Source organism: Cebus imitator, unplaced genomic scaffold (assembly GCF_001604975.1).
Source record: "Cebus imitator isolate Cc_AM_T3 unplaced genomic scaffold, Cebus_imitator-1.0 Scaffold261, whole genome shotgun sequence".
Taxonomy (NCBI): Eukaryota; Metazoa; Chordata; class Mammalia; order Primates; family Cebidae; genus Cebus; species Cebus imitator.
The window spans coordinates 1,018,727-1,039,655 of record NW_016107576.1 but is presented as its reverse complement, the minus strand read 5'-3'; the positions used below and the strand labels follow the sequence as shown (position 1 = coordinate 1,039,655).

The following is a 20,929-nucleotide window of genomic DNA, read 5'->3' as shown; positions in this document are numbered from 1 at the left end:
TCTTATTGTAAGAGGCTGCACAAGTTAATTCCAAGAAAAGTATTATTAAGACATCTATGATGCCAAATGAGCTAAGGGTCAATAATTGAAGCAGACTAGATGTAACTTCTCTTAGAAGCCGTGTGTCTCCAGAAAAGACTATAGAAAAATGCTTTAGTAAACTTACTTTTCTCTTAAAAAAATGGAAGTATTTTACCATTGAACCTACTACCTTTAAAATGTAGAATATTTGATAATGGTTTCTATTTTGATTTATTTCTTTTTATTCCTTTTATGTTTTCATTTTTATTTTAAAAATGTTTATTCGAGGAGAAGGGAATAGGCATTCGAAATCATGGTGTGGTCAGGACTTACAGTTGTATGTTATTAAAGATGTAACATAAATCAATGAATCCAAGTCAAATTTTTTCCTAAATATACTATTCTATATTGGGTTTTGTTATTTGTGAAAATCAAAGCCTTTGCATTTGAATACTGTCAGATGATCAGCTTCCTTTTAGTTTTCATCTGTTGGTCTGTGCCCTTTTACTTTTCCTTATTTTTCTTTGTGTGCATCCACCCCCCACCCCACGCCATCCAAGAAAACAAACAAAAAACCCACTCAGAATCTTGAATCTTTGAGCTCTGTGAGAGAATAATAGGACCTTTCTATAATAAACATTTTTAAATCCCTTAGCAGGAAATGTGCTATAAAGAAGTGGCATAGAGTTGGCCTGTGTGGAAATACTAGAAACACTTGGGGATCGGTTTAGAGACATCTTAACTCTTAATGAGCACCTGTCCCTACCAGCCTGTCATTGATAATGCTGTCTTATGTTGTCTTCTTGGCTCATATACAATGATAAAAGTATATTTTCTCCTAATAATGTTTTTAAACTTTTGTGCATCCTATATTCCTAAAGGATAGATGATCCAGCTATGTGTCTTGGCCGACTGGGAAACTGTGATAGATTGGAGGGGGTATTTGGTGCCCCAGGCTTATGAAAAGGTTATGAGTTATGGATGCTACTTTAATCCAGATTAGAGAGACCTATGGAAGGTCTTATTAAGGATTAGGCTGATCCAGAGTTGAAACCCTTGGCCACATGTCTTTTAAGTAGCTAGCAAATAAGTATATAATGATATGTTGGTGATCTGAGGCTATTGAGCCTTTCTTTCAAGGAGTGGTCCCATTTATTAGGACTACCCAGAGCATAGACTGCTTCTCCAGGATGTCTTCTAATATGGGATTTAACCTGGGCCAGAATCTTGTTATTTTGGGTCAACTATGGACAGAAATGTATATTCAGTGGGGAAAGTTGCCAGTCTATCTGGAAAAGTTGCTAGATCTAGCATATGATTCATTAAACTTGTTGAACAAAATCTATTGAGTAATTTATATGCTAGGCACTGAGTTTCAGAGACAGGTGAAACCCCAGTCCTTGTTAGCGAGGAGATTACAGTCCAGGGGAAGGAGACATATTGAAACATACCTATTTGTTTCATTAATTGTTCTTGGTGTAGGAGGCAAGGGAAGGTTCACTGAGAGTTAACACTTGATCTGAGATTGGAAGAATAAGTAGAAATTTGCTAGAGTTTGGACATGGCATTCTAGGCAGAGTATATGACTTGTATAAATGTGTGGCGTCATGAGAGATCATTGCACTTTAGAGGAACCACAAATATCTCTTTTGGGGCTGTGATGGGTATGTGATGGGAATGAAGAGCTGTATAAGGTAGGGCTGGAGCCTCATCTCCAGATGATATAAAAAGAATTGTACAAAAACAGGGAAACACTGAGGAGTTGTAAACAGGGGGAAGACAATGTGTAAATATTCTTGCATGGGGTAGAGAAATTACAGGGGGATTGCAGATTTGTATTTGGGATGGAGTTAGGGGACTCAGGAAGCCTGGTGATAAGGATGCCTGTTAGCAAGCCTTTGCTGAGGTTTTGGACTTGTACTACAGTAGTGCTAATGAGGGTAGTAATAGTGAGATCTGAAGAACACTTAGGAGGTAGAATGGGTAGGATTTTATGAAAAATAAGAATTTGGAAGTTCAAGACCCCATTCGTGTCTCTGCCTTGCTCTGCCTTGAGTTACTGAGGATGGCGATGTGATTCACTGAGAAAGGAAGGAGAGGTGTGTGCAGATGTTCAGGGGTGATGCTGAATTCAGGTAAAGTGTTGATAGTCACTCTGAGTGAATTTCTGATTTCACATATATGCTACATATCAGCTGGCCTAGTGCTGTAAGTTATGCCATGCCATCTGATCTGCCTGGTGGCAAGTTATACACATTCTAAAAAAAGGGTGCCAAAAATTGACAACCTTAGAGTTATCCAAGTTATGTTCTTACACTTTCTGTATCTTTGTGAGATCTGTTCTTATAGAAATTTGTGCACATTATTATTTATGGTTGGTTATGACATAACTTGATTGGCTTTTGAATTTTCTAAAAATAAGAGTGTGATTTTAAAAATATTTCATGTGGGTGGCCTCATCAAAACTTGGCATGGTTCCTCAGGAAATGCGATAAGCATTTAAAATGAGCATCTTGTCTCATGCTAGTTCTGGTTTTGCTGCGATTCCTCTCTGGGAAGTGCCTTCAGAGACTCTACCAACTGCAAGGAGAATTGGTGTCACACAGAAGTCCCATTTCTGTGACTTGAAGTGTTACCACTTTGCTTGGTCACCCATCTTTTTCTTCAGACTTAGCTCCAAGTCACTTTTGCTGCTTTTTCAAAGCCAGGTACACTCTCGAAGGATGATGACATTGATTTACCTGAGGAGATCTTCAAAAGTGTGGTATAGCCGGGCGCGGTGGCTCAAGCCTGTAATCCCAGCACTTTGGGAGGCCGAGGCGGGTGGATCACGAGGTCAAGAGATCGAGACCATCCTGGTCAACATGGTGAAACCCCGTCTCTACTAAAAATACAAAAAAAAAAAAAAATTAGCTGGGCATGGTGGCGCATGCCTGTAGTCCCAGCTACTCAGAAGGCTGAGGCAGGAGAATTGCCTGAACCCAGGAGGCGGAGGTTGCGGTGAGCCAAGATCGCACCATTGCACTCCAGCCTGGGTAACAAGAGCGAAAAACCGTCTCCCAAAAAAAAAAAAAAAAAAAAAAGTGTGGTATAGAAGGGTTAAAAAGCATTAAAATAAACTTTGAAAATATTCAGTGGCAGCATCATGGAGTGATGCTCTTTCCAGGGATCTATATATACTATTGTGTATATCTATATACACAATTTGATATCAATCAAAATTTGATATGTAAATTTAAATATTATAATTTTATAGTGTGCTTTATGATAATTCATTTAAATAAACATTTTGTGTGCCACTAACATTTGATTTAAATAAACACTAGGTTGTATAACTTCTTGTTATTGCTCTTTTAGGAATTCAGTTATTCTGCGTCTTTCATTAATTTTAATCAGAATTGCCTATAAATGTTTTAGGAACAACTGGAAACCTCCAGGAGGGAAATGATTGGGCTTCAGGAGAGAGACAGACAGTTACAGTGTAAGAACAGGAATTTGCATCAGCTACTAAAGAATGAGAAAGATGAGGTGAGTTGTCAGTTATTGCAGATGAAGTTTAAGTGAATTTTAGTTTTCTTTGTAATATGAGATGACCATAGGAGGCACTTTACTTGAAAAATGAAAGAACCATTTATTCATCTTTCCCCAAATAGGTGTGGTGGACCTTTATGTACAGTGTTTAACTGGACCGTCAAGTACCTTCACCACCACAGCCCTCACCCCCAGTGGATCCATTTGGCTTAGATACATTGGTTCATAGCTAGTAGCCAGTGTCCTGGACTGCCCTTCCTGGACTCATGTTCACTGTCACTTTTTCTTAGGCACAAGAATGCATTAAATGCGAATGTTTTATTTTCTGCTATACCTGTACGTGATGCCCGGGGTGCCCCTTCTTGCATGCACTATCTTAAATATTGGCATTGTTCATTTAGTCAAGCAGTTTCTTCATTAAATGGGCACAGAAGCAGTTCACATTAAAAATCTAATTTCTGACACAATATATAATTCTAATTTCTGCTTTAGTGGTTACTTAGCAGAATTCTAATTTTTACTTTAGTGGTTACTTGAACCTATAGTGCTAATGCATGTCAAAATATTATTTTTTAATTTGTGTAGGAAGAAACCATTATGTTTTTCTTGCTCTACAGTATAACCCCAACCATGTATAAATAACTATATAACTGTGTAAAATAAGAATAAAAATATAATAGTTTCAGTGTTTTATATGTTGTTTTAATTATAAAGACTTTTGAGGAGTGTGTTTCCTTAAAGAGCCCTGGAGTGATTTAGATAATTTGTTTTACCATGTTTGTTTATTAGTATATTTAGTAGGTAATTAGTATTTTAACTAAACTGTAAGGTTGCTTATACATGTTTCCTTGAGTTCACAGACAATTTTCACTTGATCTGTTGATTGCACTTAAATGATTTGAATATGGTTTATCTTCAGTAGGGATTAAGTAAATCCTGTTCATTTCCAGCTGGGGTTGGGAATGGCTTTATAAAAGAATAGGACATACTCTGTCAGGAGCTACTTGAGAAGGTATAATAGATCTAAACCTTGAACAGCAGCATCTGACACATAGTAGGTACTCAGCAAATATTTGAACTGGATTCTGTCTGCTGTTTGGACTTACTCTTATTTGAGAACTGTTTTTAATTAGAAAAATGAGCCGGTTTCCGTGCTTCCATGTACCACAGGTTTCATTCACTCTGTCACAGGTTAATAAAAAATGTAAGTGATTTTAAGTCAGTAATACAAGGAGTTCACTAAAAATGATAAGATGAATTCTCTTTATCTCAGATGAAGCTTTAATCATTTTAATACTTCCATAAGAATATCTGGTTTTAGGCTGGGTATGATGGCTCATGCTTGTAATCCCAGCACTTTGGGAGGCCAGGGCAAATGGATCACAGGTCAGGAGTTCAGGATCAGCCTGGCTGACATGGTGAAACCCTGTCTCTACTAAAAATACAATAATTAGCCAGGCATGGTGGCACACACCTGTAGTCCCAGCTACTTGGGAGGCCGAGGCAGAAGAATTGCTTGAATCCAGGAAGCGGAGGTTGCAGTGAGCCGAGATTGCACCACTGCACTCCACCCTGGACGACAGAACAAGACTCTGTCTCAAAAAATAAAAATTAAAAAAAAAAAGAATATCTGGTTTTTAAATGATCAGAGTCTTTATGTAAGGTAAAAGGTATAGGAGATAATTTAGAAAGTTAGCACTTCCGGAAATTTCAGAATTAAAAAAACTTTGTGTGATTCATATAATATTTTTAAAAGTGGTTTCTAGTGGTTACAAATAAGGAAGAATCATCCTAGGATTTTAAAACCTATATGGGGAGATGAATGTTAGGACTTTTCTCTTCTGAATTTGTTCATTTTAACTGGAATTATAATAGCAAATGCTCTTTTCAGGTACAAAAATTACAAAATATCATTGCAAGTCGAGCTACTCAGTATAATCATGATATGAAGAGAAAGGAGCGTGAATATAATAAACTGAAGGAACGTCTACATCAACTTGTTATGAACAAGAAAGATAAAAAAATAGGTAAACAGCTGGCAAAGATCATCTAAGGGAATAAATAAGCTAATACTATGCTTAGAAATAATTGTAAAAGGGTTCCATACAGTAACTCATGAAATGTTATTTTCATGCTTTATACAATTGCTTTTTGGTGGTGTTCATTTATATAAAGAAATTTAGACAACTGATTAATGGAAAATAAGTCATTTTGCTTTGCTTTATTTAGTTGCATGTATTTCTAACATGACTGGTGTAGGATTAATCCATAGAGGAAAACTAAGCCAGAGAACATTCTAATTTTCCATAGCAAAGAACTGATAATATTAAAAATCAGGATCAGTTTCTGAGTATCAAAAGAAGTATTTTAGAGTAAACCTCATAAAATTGTTCATCAGACCAAGTTCATGCCAGTTTGAGTTCCTTTAAATAAGTTTAGCTGTGCATTTTTGAAGCAACTAGTCAAAAGGATGGACTATAGCAGTTATGCATATGTGTCTCCTTTTTCCCTAATAGTAGTCTTTTTTTTTTTTTTTTTTTTTTTTTTNTTTTAACTTTAAGTTCTGGGGTATATGTGCAGATTGTTACATAGGTATACACATGCCATGGTGGTTTGCTGCGTCCATCTCCTACCCTGTCACCTACATTAGGTATTTCTTCTATTGTTATCCCTCCCCAATTCCCCCACCCCCTGCTATCCCTGACCTAGCCCCTTGCCCCCCAACAGACCCCAGTGTGTGATGTTCCCCTCCCTGTGTGCATGTGTTTTTATTGTTCAACACCCACTTATGAATGAGAACATGTGGTGTTTGGTTTTCTGTTCTTGTGTCAGTTTGCTGAGAATGATGGTTTCCAGATTTATCCATGTCCCTGCAAAGTACATGAACTCATCCTTTTTTTATGGCTGCATAGTATTCCATGGTGTCTATGTGCACATTTTCTTTATCCAGTCTATCACTGATGGACATTTGGGTTGGTTCCAAGTCTTTGCTATTATAAACAGTGCTCTTTTTCAAAACTTTAAACCATTTCATCCAAATATGTGCATAATTTCACATAGTGTAGATTAAAAAGTAAAGAAACACAAAAGTAGAGCTTTACAGTACAGTTTTGCTGGCCTAGTATAAATAAGAGACACAATAAGTGTGTAGATTTATTTATTGAAGAGTGGTTTCCAAGTGACTATAGGCAGTCCTCTAATCTATATTATCCCATGACACCCCTAAATTCTCTTACCTTAGATTTGAAAAACAGCTGATGAGCATGCATTTTAGGCTGTCATGTCATAGACTGCCTGCTATCAGCAAGCAGTTTAGTGTTGACTACATCACTGTCATTCTACAGCAGAGCTGTTGCAGGCATCTGAATACTTTATCTTTTAAATTGTTGAAAAATAGAAATCAAGATTCAGTAATACGCAGTTAAGATTGGAAATCTTTAGATATCCTGAGTTAATCTTACTCGTTTGGACAATCACTGGTTTTTAAGGTTAGTTAGCCTCATGTTCATTCATGAAGGGAAAATTAAAAAGCAGGATGAAATGCTGAAAGTATAAAATGTAACGTAGAGAAGTTTATTAAGGATTTAGTTCTGGAAACAGAGCTCTTACATTATAGGGGTCTTGCTGTTTCCTGGTCCAGTTATAAGTGATAGTTTCATAATGATTTTATTAACGCTAAGATTACAATAACTCACTCTTACTTCTTATGCCAAATGCTTCCATGGCCACCTGCAGCAGAAGATATTACTGCTATCAGAAGCTTTGACTCCTTTGATGAAGATGATGATGTTAATAGGGCATGGCAAACTTTTTCTTTATAGGTCCATATAGTAAATATTTTCAGCTTTGTGGGATTTACAACTTGTTGAACCTGCTTATCTCTGCCATTGTAGCGGGAAAAGTAGCCATTCACAGTATATAAGCAAGTAGATGTGGCTGTGTTTCCATAAAGCTTTATTTATAAAATCAATCAGCCAGCCTTCGGGCTATTATCAGCCAACCTCAATAATAAAATTAATAATGATAAAGTAATATTAAGTACTTACTGTGTGCCAGATACTGTGTTTACCTCTACTGTTAGGTGCTTTAACATTTGTCTTCACTCTGGTAGATACTTTTGTTATTCCCAGTGTCCCAAGAAGAAACAGGCTTAGCAGTTAAATAACGTGCCAAGATCTCATTGCTTACAAGTGGTGCTTACAAGAAACTCAAAAATTAGGCTGTTTGAGCCCAAATCCTAACCTATATACCAGGTTCACTTACACCACTTATGTGTCTAGAGTGCATTAGAGTATTAGACACTTAAGCACGTATGGTAAGAATTCATTTTGTGTGTTCATGTTTGTAGCTATGGACATTTTGAATTATGTTGGTAGAGCTGATGGAAAAAGAGGCTCCTGGAGGACTGGTAAAACTGAAGCCAGGTAAAGTCCAGTTTAAATTGACAAATGTAATCAGACTTCCTTCTATACTACATTTTCATACTGACAAGTTTCTTTCTCAGGAATGAAGATGAAATGTATAAAATTCTCTTGAATGATTATGAATATCGTCAGAAACAAATCCTAATGGAAAATGCTGAACTTAAGAAGGTTCTTCAGCAGATGAAAAAGGAAATGATTTCTCTTCTTTCTCCCCAAAAGAAGAAACCCAGGGAAAGAGTAGATGATAGTACAGGAACTGTAAGTGGCTCTTTCCTCTCTGATATAGTCTTCAGATTGCTAATATGAATAATTAAAACACATGACAGGCATTCTCAATGGAGACACTATTGGTATTTTGAACAGGACACTCAATGCTATGCTACTTTCAGTTACTGTGACAACCAAAAAGACTGTTCCTGTGTTTTCAGACATACCCTGGAAAATGCTGGAGATGATTTTCCAAGGAATTAATACATGTCAAACACTGTAAGAAATGCTTTATAAGCATTATCTCATTTTTAAAATATTCTTTGTAATACATGAGATTTATTTCAAATGTTATAATTTGATGATTTAGATACTACAAATATTCCCATTTTATAGATAAGGAAACTAAGGCACAATACTTAGTAGCCCAGTATCACACATGACAGTGTAGGATTTGAATCCAAGTTTATCTCGCTCCAAAGCTCACCGTCATAACCACTGTGTCAAATAAACTTTCCATTGTTTTAGTATTGTGTATTTTACTTTCCAGAGAGTGAAACTTTTGTTAACTTTGGAAACCAAATAATCAGTTTATAAATTTATTGAGTGTCCTTTGTATTCTAGTCTCTGGAAGGGAAAAACTAAAAAGATTTTCACTTTCTCCCTCAAGAAGCTCTTTTTGGGAGAGACAGATGTGAAGAAATGATTATTACATGTGTCAGGTGCTGTAATAGGGTAGTTCAGTGTGCAGAAAAGAACAGTCATGGCAATCAGTCCATCACAGAGAAAGTGACATTTTCACTGCTTCTTAGAACATAAATATTTTTGAGGTTAAAAATAAAACGTGGAGAAAGCATTCCATAGAAAGGCAGTAATATATGCAGAGGTCTGAAAAAAACATCACATAATGGTGAAAAGTTCATTTTACTTAATTGCTTTACATATAAATTAAAATTGTAGGTTTCAGCAAGTTGACAGTGATTAAAATCTGAAAATAATGTTGATAGAAAATGCTAGTTAACAGCAAAGCACCAGAACTTGTTTTTTAAACCTGTATTTGAGGATTATTTATTTTGTTGTATAACAAATCAGTCCAGCTGATAAGCCCATCACACCACTTAACTTTTTTTCTCCTTAACATTTTTTCATTTTTACTTGAATATTCTTTTACATTCTTCACTTTGGGGTCTGCTTGGCCTCTTATATATAATCTTTTCTCTCAAACTCTGTCACTTCTAGTCAGTTCTTAACATTCACTAATACCTCTTCAAGGTTAGCATAGTATCTGTTACTCCTGCAGCGTCTTCAGTTTTTGGTCCAGCCCTAACCTCTTATCACCAGATTTCAATCAGCATTTCAGTATGTAGTAAATCAGGGGGATCTTTCTCAGATGATTAAACCCTCTTCACCCCATTACTCAGCCAGTGGGTAGTATCATGTACAATTCTTCATAGTTCAAATGTTTAAGTGGACAAACAATAATCTCTTAAATATCTTTTTAAAAGATCATTTTTCTAGCTCCATTTCCTCTTTAATTTTTGTAGGGAAAGATTTTTGAAGCATTTTAGCAAGAGAAATGAGATGTGATGTTGGAACGCCTAGGTAGCATCCAGATTTCATTTATTATTTGGCTGACTTACCTGTAACTAAAACATATGCCAAAAATTCAGATTAGGTGAGTTTGTTGTTTTGTTTTTTGGTTTTCTAGAGGCAGGGTCTTGATGTGTTGCCCAGGCTGGTCTTGAACTCCTGGGCTTAAACAGTCATCCCACCTTGGCCTCACAAAGTGTTGGGATTTCAGGTGTGAGCCACTGTGCCTGGCCGAATTTTAAAATTTTCACTTTGTGGTTATAGAATTCAATCTGAGAAATGTGCAATAATTATTTTCCTTTTTCCTTTTTTTTTTTGAAATGGAGTCTCGCTCTGTCACCAGGCTGGAGTGCAGTGGTGCGATCTCAGCTCACTACAACTTCTGCCTCCTGGAGTTCAGGTGATTCTCCTGCCTCAGCCTCCCGAGTAGCTGGGACTACAGGCATGCGGACTACAGGCATGCACCAGCTAATTTTTGTATTTTTAGTAGAGACAGGGTGTCACCATGTTGGCCAGGATGGTGTCGATCTCTTGACCTTATGATCTGCCTGCCTCGGCCTCCCAAAGTGATGGGATTACAGGCATGAGCCAACAGGCCCAGCCATTAATTTTTCTAACAACATATTTGTAGTATTGTATAGGCTTTAAAATGTGCAGAAGAGAAGTTGTGCTTCATTGGAAGAGTTACTGGCAAGTAGCTCATGAGGATTGGCAGGGGCTAGAATTACCATGAGCTGGATCCTGGGCCTTTCCCTGTCTGCTTTGCCTCAGAGACCCTGACCTCTGCCGGCCTGTTGCTGACTTCAGACTACTGACAGAGTTCTTCAGACTTAGTCACTCCCTCATTCTGCTGATCTCCATGTGGGAACAGTCAAATCAGCCCTTCTTTCTTCTCATCTCCTATCATGCTTTTTTCCCCAGCAAGATTTTGATTGTTAAATTAGTGAAGCATCTCTCTCTACCTTCCTGAATATTAATGACAAATTAGAACTACTTTATTTAAATATGGGTTATTATGACATATATCCATTTTAGTATTGTTTCCCCATGTTCTTTATCCTGCATGATCATATATCAGTAAAGTTTGCTACTTTATGATTTCATGTTTTGGCAGAATTACAAAGAAAAATATCTCTAGTTGCATAAAAAAGTGAATGAGGAAAATAATCAGTCGCTTTTATTAAATACTTGGGAGATTATTTCACAATTGCATTTCTTTAAGCAGCCTAGGATTAGAAACAAGTTGCTGTAATGTCCAATCTCAGTTCTGCCTCTTATGCTGCTTCTCTAAGCCTCGGTTTTTCCACATTGTAATGAGTTGAGGATTAAGTAACATGTGAAAACGTTAGAGAGGTGGTAGTATCTCCTTCTCAGACAGCTTCATGACTTGTCATTAACTATATTTGGATTCAAATTAAATGTGAATTTGGGAGTTTCTGTCAGTATTAACTGTTTTTTCTCAAGACATTTATGTTAAATACTGGATCATATATGATACAGCACAGAAATGATTTTGATGTGGCTCCCTCTAGTAATCAACCTGAAGACTACTGCCTGAGCATCTAAAGCCATTTTAAGATACTAGTCTTTCCTCCTCATCTCTCTTCACTTGTAGGTTATCTCTGATGTTGAAGAAGATGCTGGGGAATTGAGCAGAGAGAGTATATGGGACCTTTCCTGTGAAACTGTGAGAGAGCAGCTTACAAACAGCATCAGAAAACAATGGAGAATTCTGAAAAGTCATGTAGAAAAACTTGATAACCAAGGTAACCATTGCTTCTATGCATTTAAAGTGAGTTGTGGCATTTGTTAAGGTGTTGCTTTTCAGTCACTCAGAAAGTAACATTATAAGCTCAGAACTAAAGTACTGTACTGTACTTCAGTTTGGTGGTTTGAAAGCAAGATTTTGCGTACATTTACTTTTTCATTCTGTTCTATTCTATTCTATTCTATTCTATTCTATTCTATTCTATTCTATTCTATTTTCTGAGACAGAATCTCACTCTGTCACACAGGCTGGAGTGTAGCGGCGTGATCTTGGCTCACTGTAACCTCTGCCTCCTAGGTTCAAGTGATTTCTCCTGCCTCAGCCTCCTGAGCAGTTGGGACTACAGACACACAACCAACTAATTTTTTTGTGTTTTTAGTAGAGATGGAGTTTCGCTGTGTTGGCCAGTACTGATTGTAGGCCTGGGCCACAGAGCACAGCCGAGATTTTACATACATTTAGATGTGAGGTTTGATTCTCACTGAGAAAAATACACTTTGGTCTCAGAGTGAATATTTGAAAAGAGGACATCATGCATCCATCTGCTCTGGATGCAGTATACAATCGAATAAAGAGAACTGAGTTGGGTGGAGGGGGTGAGGGATAAAAGACTACACATTGCGTATAGTGTACACCGCTCGGGTGATGGGTGCACCACAATCTCAGAAATTACCACTAAAGATCTTATTCATGTAACCAAAAACCACCTGTTACCCACCAAAAAAGAGAGAAAACTGAGTCTCTTTTACTGACTCTCAAAAATCAAGAAATATTTATCATGTAAACATAGGAACGTTTTGCTTATTTCCAGATGCTTGCAAATTACTATGTTCCTAATAATTCACTTAAAATTATTTTCAAAATAATAGATGTTCAATGCAAAATATTAATTTGGAAGTATATAAAGTAGAATATCCAGGTCTCTATTCCATTACATGTAACACTTAACAGTTTGGTGCATATTTTTCTAGACTCTCCTTTATGGATTTGCAAGATACTTATTTTTTTTATTTTAAAAATTGAATATTACCTATATTTTTCTTCAGTGTGCCTTTTTCTCTTAACTATATTATTTCAGATATTATTCTCTTTCCTTATACATAGCTCTACATTGTTGAATGTATTCTTCATATTTTCTACTTGGTAAAGTTTGAATGCTTTTAAATCAGGAAAATAAGGATTTCTGCTCAGTAAATGAAGCCTGTTTAAAGAATATTTAAATTGTCAAAGTATGAACTCAGTGCCATTGTGTTAAGTAGTAAAGAGCAATCAGTAAAATTATCACAGCACCAAAGTGAATGTATGCGAGATTTTGTTCCTTTGAGTCAGTGCTGTCTATTAGTAAATAGCAAGTATGTTTGGACTTTGTATTTGTTATATTTAATATTTGAGAGCAAGATTTGTGGCACTTCATTGATCATTGAAGCGGTGTCAACAAAAACATAGTTAATGATTTTATTTTTCTCTTCTCTGAATATGGCCATTTTGTCTGTTTTTATTTGGGATGTAATCTTGAATAAATATGGATTACAAATTAAATGTTGGCAATTGAGCTCTGTTTGTAAGCATATCATTTAGTCTTAAAATTGTACAAGTGTATAATTGTTATGAATTCCTGTAGTTGCTTTGCTACTTAAAATTTTTTTTAATGTTAAAATAATATAAATTTTATTATAGCTTATGAAATTTTAAAAGACCAAAGAACATAACTACCTTTTAGAAAACCTGTAAGATTCTAGAAAGATAAAATTTTGGAGAGCCTTTGTTTTAAAGACATGTGCAAAACACCATAAACTAAATGGTGGCTATAAAACCTATGTCAACTTACTGATTTTGTGTTAGTTTCAAAGGTACACCTGGAAGGTTTTAATGATGAAGATGTAATCTCACGACAAGACCATGAACAAGAAACTGAAAAACTCGAGTTAGAAATTCAGCAGTGTAAAGAAATGATTAAAACTCAGCAACAGCTTTTACAGGTGAATATGAATTAACTTTTAAAACTGTTCTCCATGAAAAACCAGAATTGTGTGGAAACTTACTAGATTTGTATTCCTTTATTTCATAAGACCTTGGTATTTGTTTTCTAGTCTGTGTTTGTTCCCTGCTAACAGATACGTTGTGTACCATTCCTTAAGTAGTCCATACGTTGCTGGTTGGGTAGTAGCTTTTGGGAAATGAGAATTCTTATTTGACTTTTTGATTCTTAATAATTTCTTTTCCTGCCCTAAAGTTTGACCTGCCTTTCCTTGCTTTTATTTCAACTTGTTGGAATGTCGCAGTGTCCCTTGGGAACTCACTGTGTTTTAAATTTTAATAGCAGCAGCTGGCTACTGCATGTGATGATGATACCACTTCACTATTACGAGACTGTTATTTGTTGGAAGAAAAGGAACGCCTCAAAGAAGAATGGTCCCTTTTTAAAGAGCAGAAAAAGAATTTTGAGAGAGAAAGACGAAGCTTTACAGAAGCCGCTATTCGCCTGGGATTGGAGGTATTTTAAACTATTGTAGTGCTTTTGAAAATACTGGGGGGGGTGGGTCTCAGTAGAATGCTTCTAAGGTCTGCTTGTGTTTCTTGCTATTTACTTCTTTTCTAAAATATTTATTGGTGATCTCATAAATAATTTGAAATGAAAGGGAGGCTGAGCATATATAGAATGGTATCATTTCCCTTTACCAGATTTGAGAATTGAATTAAAAGAAAAAAAACCACTATAAACATTTATTACTCCTTTCAAATTGGCTTTCTCCTGCTAAGAGCTTGGTTTCATACAAGAGATCTCTTTTGAGTATCCGTCATTCATCCACTGTCAGTAGGTGAGGTGTCAGAAAACAGTGCAACCAAGGCTATATTTGCTGTTTAGAAAGGAAGTATAGTAAAAAAAATAAAGTTCTCCTATCCCCAATCCGTCATTGTTATATATACACTACAGCTTGCTTTTTTTACTTAGCAATGTGTCTTCTACATATTCTCCCTTCAAAAATTGTAGCAGTAATGTCTGAACATGGTTTAAAAAAAGAAGTCGACAAAATCAACTCATACAAAAAGCTATGAAGTGAGAAAGTATCCTCCTTTCTCATCCCAGTTTCATTCCTTAGAGGTAATACCACTGTTAAAAGTATTTGTTGGTAATTCTTCTAGGAAGTAATATTTTAACTTTTAATGTATTTCAGGTTTTCTTCTTTATCAGTTTATTGATTCCCTGCTATGTCCTTGTTGTACCTCCAACCTACAGCCTTCCTCATTCGCATCTCATTTCTTCATGATATTGTTCCTTTTGTTCTTCTGGCTGCCCTTTTTTNAGCTTCCATTTCATGTTTGTTCCACTTCAGTTATTATCAGTTCATCCCCACAGTGAAAGATGAGGGCATTCTTGTAGTTACTCTTGTTTTACCTCTCTTGCTCCTCTACTTTGCAATTTTTTTGTGTGATACTATTTTTATTGTTATTACACTTACAGTTTGTCCTCTAATACAATGCAGATATAAGTAATTTGCCTAAACTTGAAACTTAAAAGTTGGGAAACCGGGAAAGAAAATTGATAACAGAAAATTGTTCTATAACAGAATATGTTTGGACACATAAAAAATATTCTTTATTATTATGTCTTTGCCACCCAGAGAGATACATCACTACCTAGTGAATTCTTTGACTGTCTCTGTAGCTTCCTTTGTGATTTCCTGAATCAGATTCAGCTGTCATGTTTCTTATTTTTCATGTTACCATCTTTCTTGGCTTTCTATTCAATTTGCTGTATTACCTTCTTGAGTAATTTTTTTCATAAGTAGTGCATGAGTGATAAGCATTCTGAATTCTGGAATATTCAAAAATATATTCAGACTTGATTGGTTTGGCTGGGTATAGAATTTAGATTCCAACTTTTCCCCTCAAAATTTTGAATTACTTCATTTCTTCTAGTGTTTAGTTTTACTGATGAGAAGGCTGATTATAATATAACTGTGTTACTTTGTAGAAAATTGTGTTTTGTTTTTTATCTCCTCTGTAGAAGCTTTAGTATTTTCTATTCTTAAAGTTTGGAAATTTTACCAGGGTATATCTACAAAGTTCCTTTCAGCCTAAAGATTCTGCATTTCTTTAATTTAGGGAAATTTTTTTCTTTATTTTTTCCTTCTTTGACTTCTCTGTGTTCTGGAACTCTTGTTAGACACACGTTTGGCCTTCTGAATATATATCTACAGGTCGACTTTTGTTGTCAATTATGGGATATTCTCTTACCTTTATCTTAGGGATCACCAAACTGGCCTTTCAGGGTCAGTTTTATTATTCACTTTAGCCACTGAGTTTTTGTTTTAGAATTTAAATTTTTCTAATGCCCTTAATTTTTGCTTTTCTTTATATAACATGATGCTGTTTTACAGATGTTTATTAATACTGTCTGATAATATGTGTTACATTTTTAAAAAAGATTTCTTTCATATCTTGAGTTATCAGTTATCCATAGTTTTCTATTTATCTTGACCTTTTTTTTTATATTATACTATTAGTTTTCTTCAAATGTCTGGTGATGCGTGATTCTATATTAATGCTTATGAATGAAAGACTGAGTGTTGCTTGTTTTAAGTAGCTGATGTGGATTTCCTCAGTTCACAGTGTGAACGTCTGTTTTATCAGTAGCTATCTTCAGGAAACAACATTTGCACCTGCATCGTCTCCTGCCCATTTTTGAGCCCATATTCCCCACATTACTCCAAGAGATAATCTTGCCACTTTGCATATCACTCCCAGTTGCCAGGTGCCTTTCCCTGCATGAGAGTCTTTCTCTATGTGGTCACTGGGGACAGTGGGCATAGTGAGGGATGGTAGGGGAGGCACGCAGGACCTGAGGGGTGATAGGGAATTTAGTTTAGGATTCATCAGCTATTCAGAAGGGGGAGGCTTGACATAAGTTGCATATGCCCTCTTGTGATTTAATGGTGGTGGCTACCAGTACTGATAGATGGCTAGAGGATGAGAGAAACGCTTGATGAAGCCATAGGTCCTTTTCTCAAGTGACTAATTTACAATATAGACTGTTTTTCTGTTGTTTGTAACTTCATAATGTTTTCTGTGTTCAGAAGTTATGCTAATATTGTTTAATTTTTTGCGTTGTTCATTTGAACTTAAAGTTTGATATAAAAATAGTGATGGTTGGTTTATTAGATGAAACAGATGAATTTCTATCGTTTTAGGTTTCTTTTTGAGATAGGGTCTTGCTGTGTCATCCAGGCTGGAGTGCAGTGGTACTGTCTTGGCTCGCTACGGCCTTGACTTCCCAGGATCTAGCCATCCTCCCTCCTCAGCCTCCTAAGTAGCTGGGACTATAGTCCTGTGCCACCATATCCAGCTAATGTTTGTATTTTGTGTAGAGACAGGGCTTTGCCATGTTGCCCAGGCTGGTCTTGAACTCCTCAGCTCAAGTGCTTCACCAACCTCAGCCTCTCAAAGTACTAGGATTACAGACAACAGCCAAAATTTTTTAGGTTAACCCATTTGACATAAGAAGCATGTACAGATAGCCAGAGAGCAAACACAGATAGCTAGAGCAATTATGTGAAATGGCAGCTGTGTGGATGTTGAAATATTGATCATAATTTCTTTGATTTGTTATGGTAGAGAAAGGCATTTGAAGAAGAAAGAGCCAGTTGGTTAAAGCAGCAGTTTTTAAATATGACTACCTTTGACCACCAGAACTCAGAAAATGTGAAACTTTTCAGTGCCTTCTCAGGAAGTGAGTACTTTATAAACTTTTTAATTTGAACATGCATATAAATAAAATCATTTACATATTACTAATACAAAATACTACATATTATTAATACAAAACTTTGGAATCACCAATAACAGCTCTCTAATTATAACTAAAAATCAACTTTTTTTGTTTTGTTTTGGGAGACTGAGTCTTGCTTTGATGCCCAGGCTGGAATGCAGTCGTGTGATCTTCACTCACTGCAACCTCTGCCTCCTAGGTTCAAGCGATTCTCCTGCCACAGCCTCCTGAGTAGCTGGGATTAACAGACATATGCCACCACATCCAGCTAATTTTTGTATTTTTAGTAGAGATGGGGTTTCGCCATATTGGCCAGGCTGGACTTGAACTCCTGACCTCAGTTGATCTGCCCATCTCAGCCTCCCAAAATGCTGGGATTAAAGGTGTGAGCCACCACACCTTACCCAAAAATCGACTTTAATATTTTATTTACTGTAGTCATAGTGGGGATGAGAGGGGGACTGTGCATACCCAAAGTAACTTTTGTTGTGAGTTTGTAATAATATGAAGTATTTGAAAATTTACCTCTGGAAATTTTTTTTTTCCCAAGACAGAGTCTCACTCTGTCACCCAGGCTGGAGTGCATCTCGGCTCACTGCCTCCTCAATGTCCTGTGCTCAGGCTGTCCTCCTTGCCTCAGCCTCCCGGGTAGCTGAGACTGCAGGCACACACCAACATACCCAGATAATTTTTAAAAATTTTTTGTAGAGATGAGGTCTCGTTATGCTGCCCAGGCTGGTGTCGAACTCCTGGGCTTAAGCCGTCATCCCACCTCAGCTTCCCATAGTGCTGGGATTACAGGTGTGAGCCACCCCTTCTAGCCTAGAAATACTTTTAAAACTAGATCCTTTTAAATATGTGTGGACTATGCAACAAAGATAGCAAGATTAATGATATTCAGATTAATTTGTTCCATCTATTACCTGACTCAGAACTGCAGATGAATCATCCTGGTGATTATTTACCCTCACTATATTTAATGCCTCACCATATGTACTACCTTTTTCCTTCCTTGTTTTAAAACAGGTTCTGATCAGGACAATCTTACAGTGCACTCGAGGCAACCGCAAAAGAAGCCTCACAGTATGTCTAATGGGTCTCCAGTTTGCATGTCTAAACTTACTAAATCTCTTCCTGCTTCACCTTCCACTTCAGACTTTTGCCAGACACGTTCCTGCATATCTGAACATAGGTATTTGTCTATAGGTGATCTTTTCATATATTTCTAAAAATTGCTGAAGTTGCTCTGCTAAGGGAAAGGTGGTGTGTGTGTAGTATTAGCAATAGGAGAGACTTTGGAGAGGAATTAATAGATGATTTATTCATTCTGCAAATATTTATTGAGTGTCCAGTATATATAGACACTGCTGGATGCTGGGAATACAATAGTGAACAGGTAAATCTGTCTATATATAGACACTGCTGGATGCTGGAAATACAATAGTGAACAGGTAGATCTGTTCCTTGTCTTCTTAGAGGTAAATTTTATATATGTATGTCTTTTTATTTCACATTTAAGATACAACTTAGAATATAGTCTTAATTATAGGAGTTAATATTTTAAGTGCTTTAATTGTGTTAAATAGAAGGATGTTGTTTTGACAGTTTTTGTAGAGTACATATCTTAAATTTTCTTTCTGGCATGCCCATTTTATTGTTGAAGGGCAAAGAACTGAAAAAACCTATTGATCTTGAGTAATAAAGATCTGTGCCCAAGGATGACAGTATAAAAAAACGTGGCTCTCCACCATAGGAAACCCATATATTGCTCTTAATTAAAACATTTTGGTATTTTCCTCTATCTCAAGTTATTAAATAATTTTCTGAGATTACACCCATACTCTACTTCAGAGCCAGTTCCAAGTTTAGTTTTAAATGAAGCAGAGGAAGCAGGTAGAACATTCCTAGTAAGATAGAGAATAGAAAACATTAGAGAGATAAGTTGGAAAGCGTGGTGATAATCTCTTTGCTCTTAATTAGAAATAGGAGACAAGGGCCTTGGAAAGCGCCAGTCAGAGCTGAAATAAAGTTGGCCTGTGCTAGAGACTGGAGTGGAACTAAGTGTCAAATAAGCCAGCTGGCCCTTGGGCCAAGAAGTATGAAATAGATGGGAGTTTAAAACAAGAAATGAAACTTTTAAAAGGAGGAGGAGAACACCCTATAAGTTATGTTGACTTTTAAGAGGTGAGGGGATTAGGACCCCAAGTAACTGTTGGAGGGAATGAAAAAGAGCTAGGTAAGTGCATTCTAGCCAAGTGTAGGTACCCTGAGGTGGGACACACTTCATACATTTGTGATGGTGAGCATAGTGAACAAGACCTAGAGGTGTGAGATGAGGATGGAGAGATGTAAAAGTTCAAATATGCACAGATACAGAGAGAATAAGATCATGAACCCATGTGTACCTGTCACTCAGGTTCAGCAGTTGTTAACTTATGATCAGTATTGTTCATATGTAATCCCAATCAGCTTGCTCTCCCCACCCCAAACACATCTGGGATTTCACTTACAGAATATTTTAGTGTGCATTTGTAGGTCAAATATTGTTCTAAGGGGAACAGAAGAAACATTAGTTTTAAGCAAGAGAGTGAAAACAAGTTTTATAAAGAGTACTGTTACAATGTCGAAAGCAGATTGTAGGGAGTCTGTAATATAAACCAGGAAATCCAGTTAGGAGGCACTATTGGAGTGGAAACAAAAGATGATGGTAATTTGGACTAGCGTCATAATGTGAAGATAGAAATGCTTGGATTTGGGATATATTTTGAAGTAAGAGCCAATAGATGAGTTAGATATGGGAGGTGAAAGTTTATTTTACAGTCAAAAGATAATGTGTAAGCTCCTAGTATTTTCTTACATAGAATGTTATTCAGACTTGCAAATTTGACCAATCAGACCTATCTATATAGATACAGATGCAAATTCTGCCATTTACAAAGAATGTATTTTATATCTAAGAGATAGTATAATGTAGTTGTCTCAATTGTTTTTATATATTTTAAATATTTAGCTTTTTACATAATTGCTTTTAGTTATGAAATATTTGGCATAAAAATTTCTTGAAGGCATTGTTTTGTGTTTAGTAAAGTTCAGCATTTAGTACCTAAATCATAGGGTGTTGCAAGTGAAGTGTTAATATATTAGAAGCAGTTAAAAATGGTACCTATTTACATTGTAAACATTTAGTGACAGACTATAAAAATAAAAATATAGGCCATGCACGGTGGCTCACACCTGTAATCCCAGTACTTTGGGAGGCCAAGGCCAGTGGATCACGAGGTCAGGAGTTCAAGACTAGCCTGGCCGACATGATGAAACCCCGTCTATACTAAAAATACAAAAAAATTAGTTGGGTGTGGTGGCTGGCACCTGTAATCCCAGCTTCTCAGGAGGCTGAGGCAGGAGAATCGTTTGAACCCAGGAGGGAGAGGTTGCAGTGAGCCAAGATTGCACCATTGCATTCCAGCCTGGCTGGAGACTGTGTCTCAAAAAATAAAAAATAAAAATATATGTAAACAAATATGAACGTACTTTTCTGTTTCTGAATGCTCCACTCAACATCAATGGTATAGCAACAATTTTGGAGCTTTTAAAGGAATTCAAGCTATTCATTGTTAA

The 20,929-nt window shown here is 36.4% G+C and overlaps 1 protein-coding gene across 6 annotated transcripts in view; it reads left to right on the top strand.

Annotated features, from left to right (window-relative positions):
• The window catches only part of LOC108283472 (SSX family member 2 interacting protein), a 71,904-nt gene that overhangs the window by 45,772 nt on the left and 5,203 nt on the right, over positions 1-20,929 (top strand). For 4 of the 6 annotated variants that reach the window (XM_037728283.1, XM_017499825.2, XM_017499826.1 and 1 more), the window contains exons 5-13: positions 3,439-3,549; positions 5,444-5,579; positions 7,901-7,976; positions 8,057-8,234; positions 11,389-11,539; positions 13,384-13,520; positions 13,862-14,035; positions 17,158-17,272; positions 18,338-18,503. In XM_037728283.1, coding sequence (XP_037584211.1) covers positions 3,439-3,549; positions 5,444-5,579; positions 7,901-7,976; positions 8,057-8,234; positions 11,389-11,539; positions 13,384-13,520; positions 13,862-14,035; positions 17,158-17,272; positions 18,338-18,503 — 1,244 coding nt within the window. The remainder of the gene's footprint in view (positions 1-3,438; positions 3,550-5,443; positions 5,580-7,900; positions 7,977-8,056; positions 8,235-11,388; positions 11,540-13,383; positions 13,521-13,861; positions 14,036-17,157; positions 17,273-18,337; positions 18,504-20,929) is intronic. The other 2 variants (XM_017499828.2, XM_017499832.2) reach the window with 2 other exon arrangements.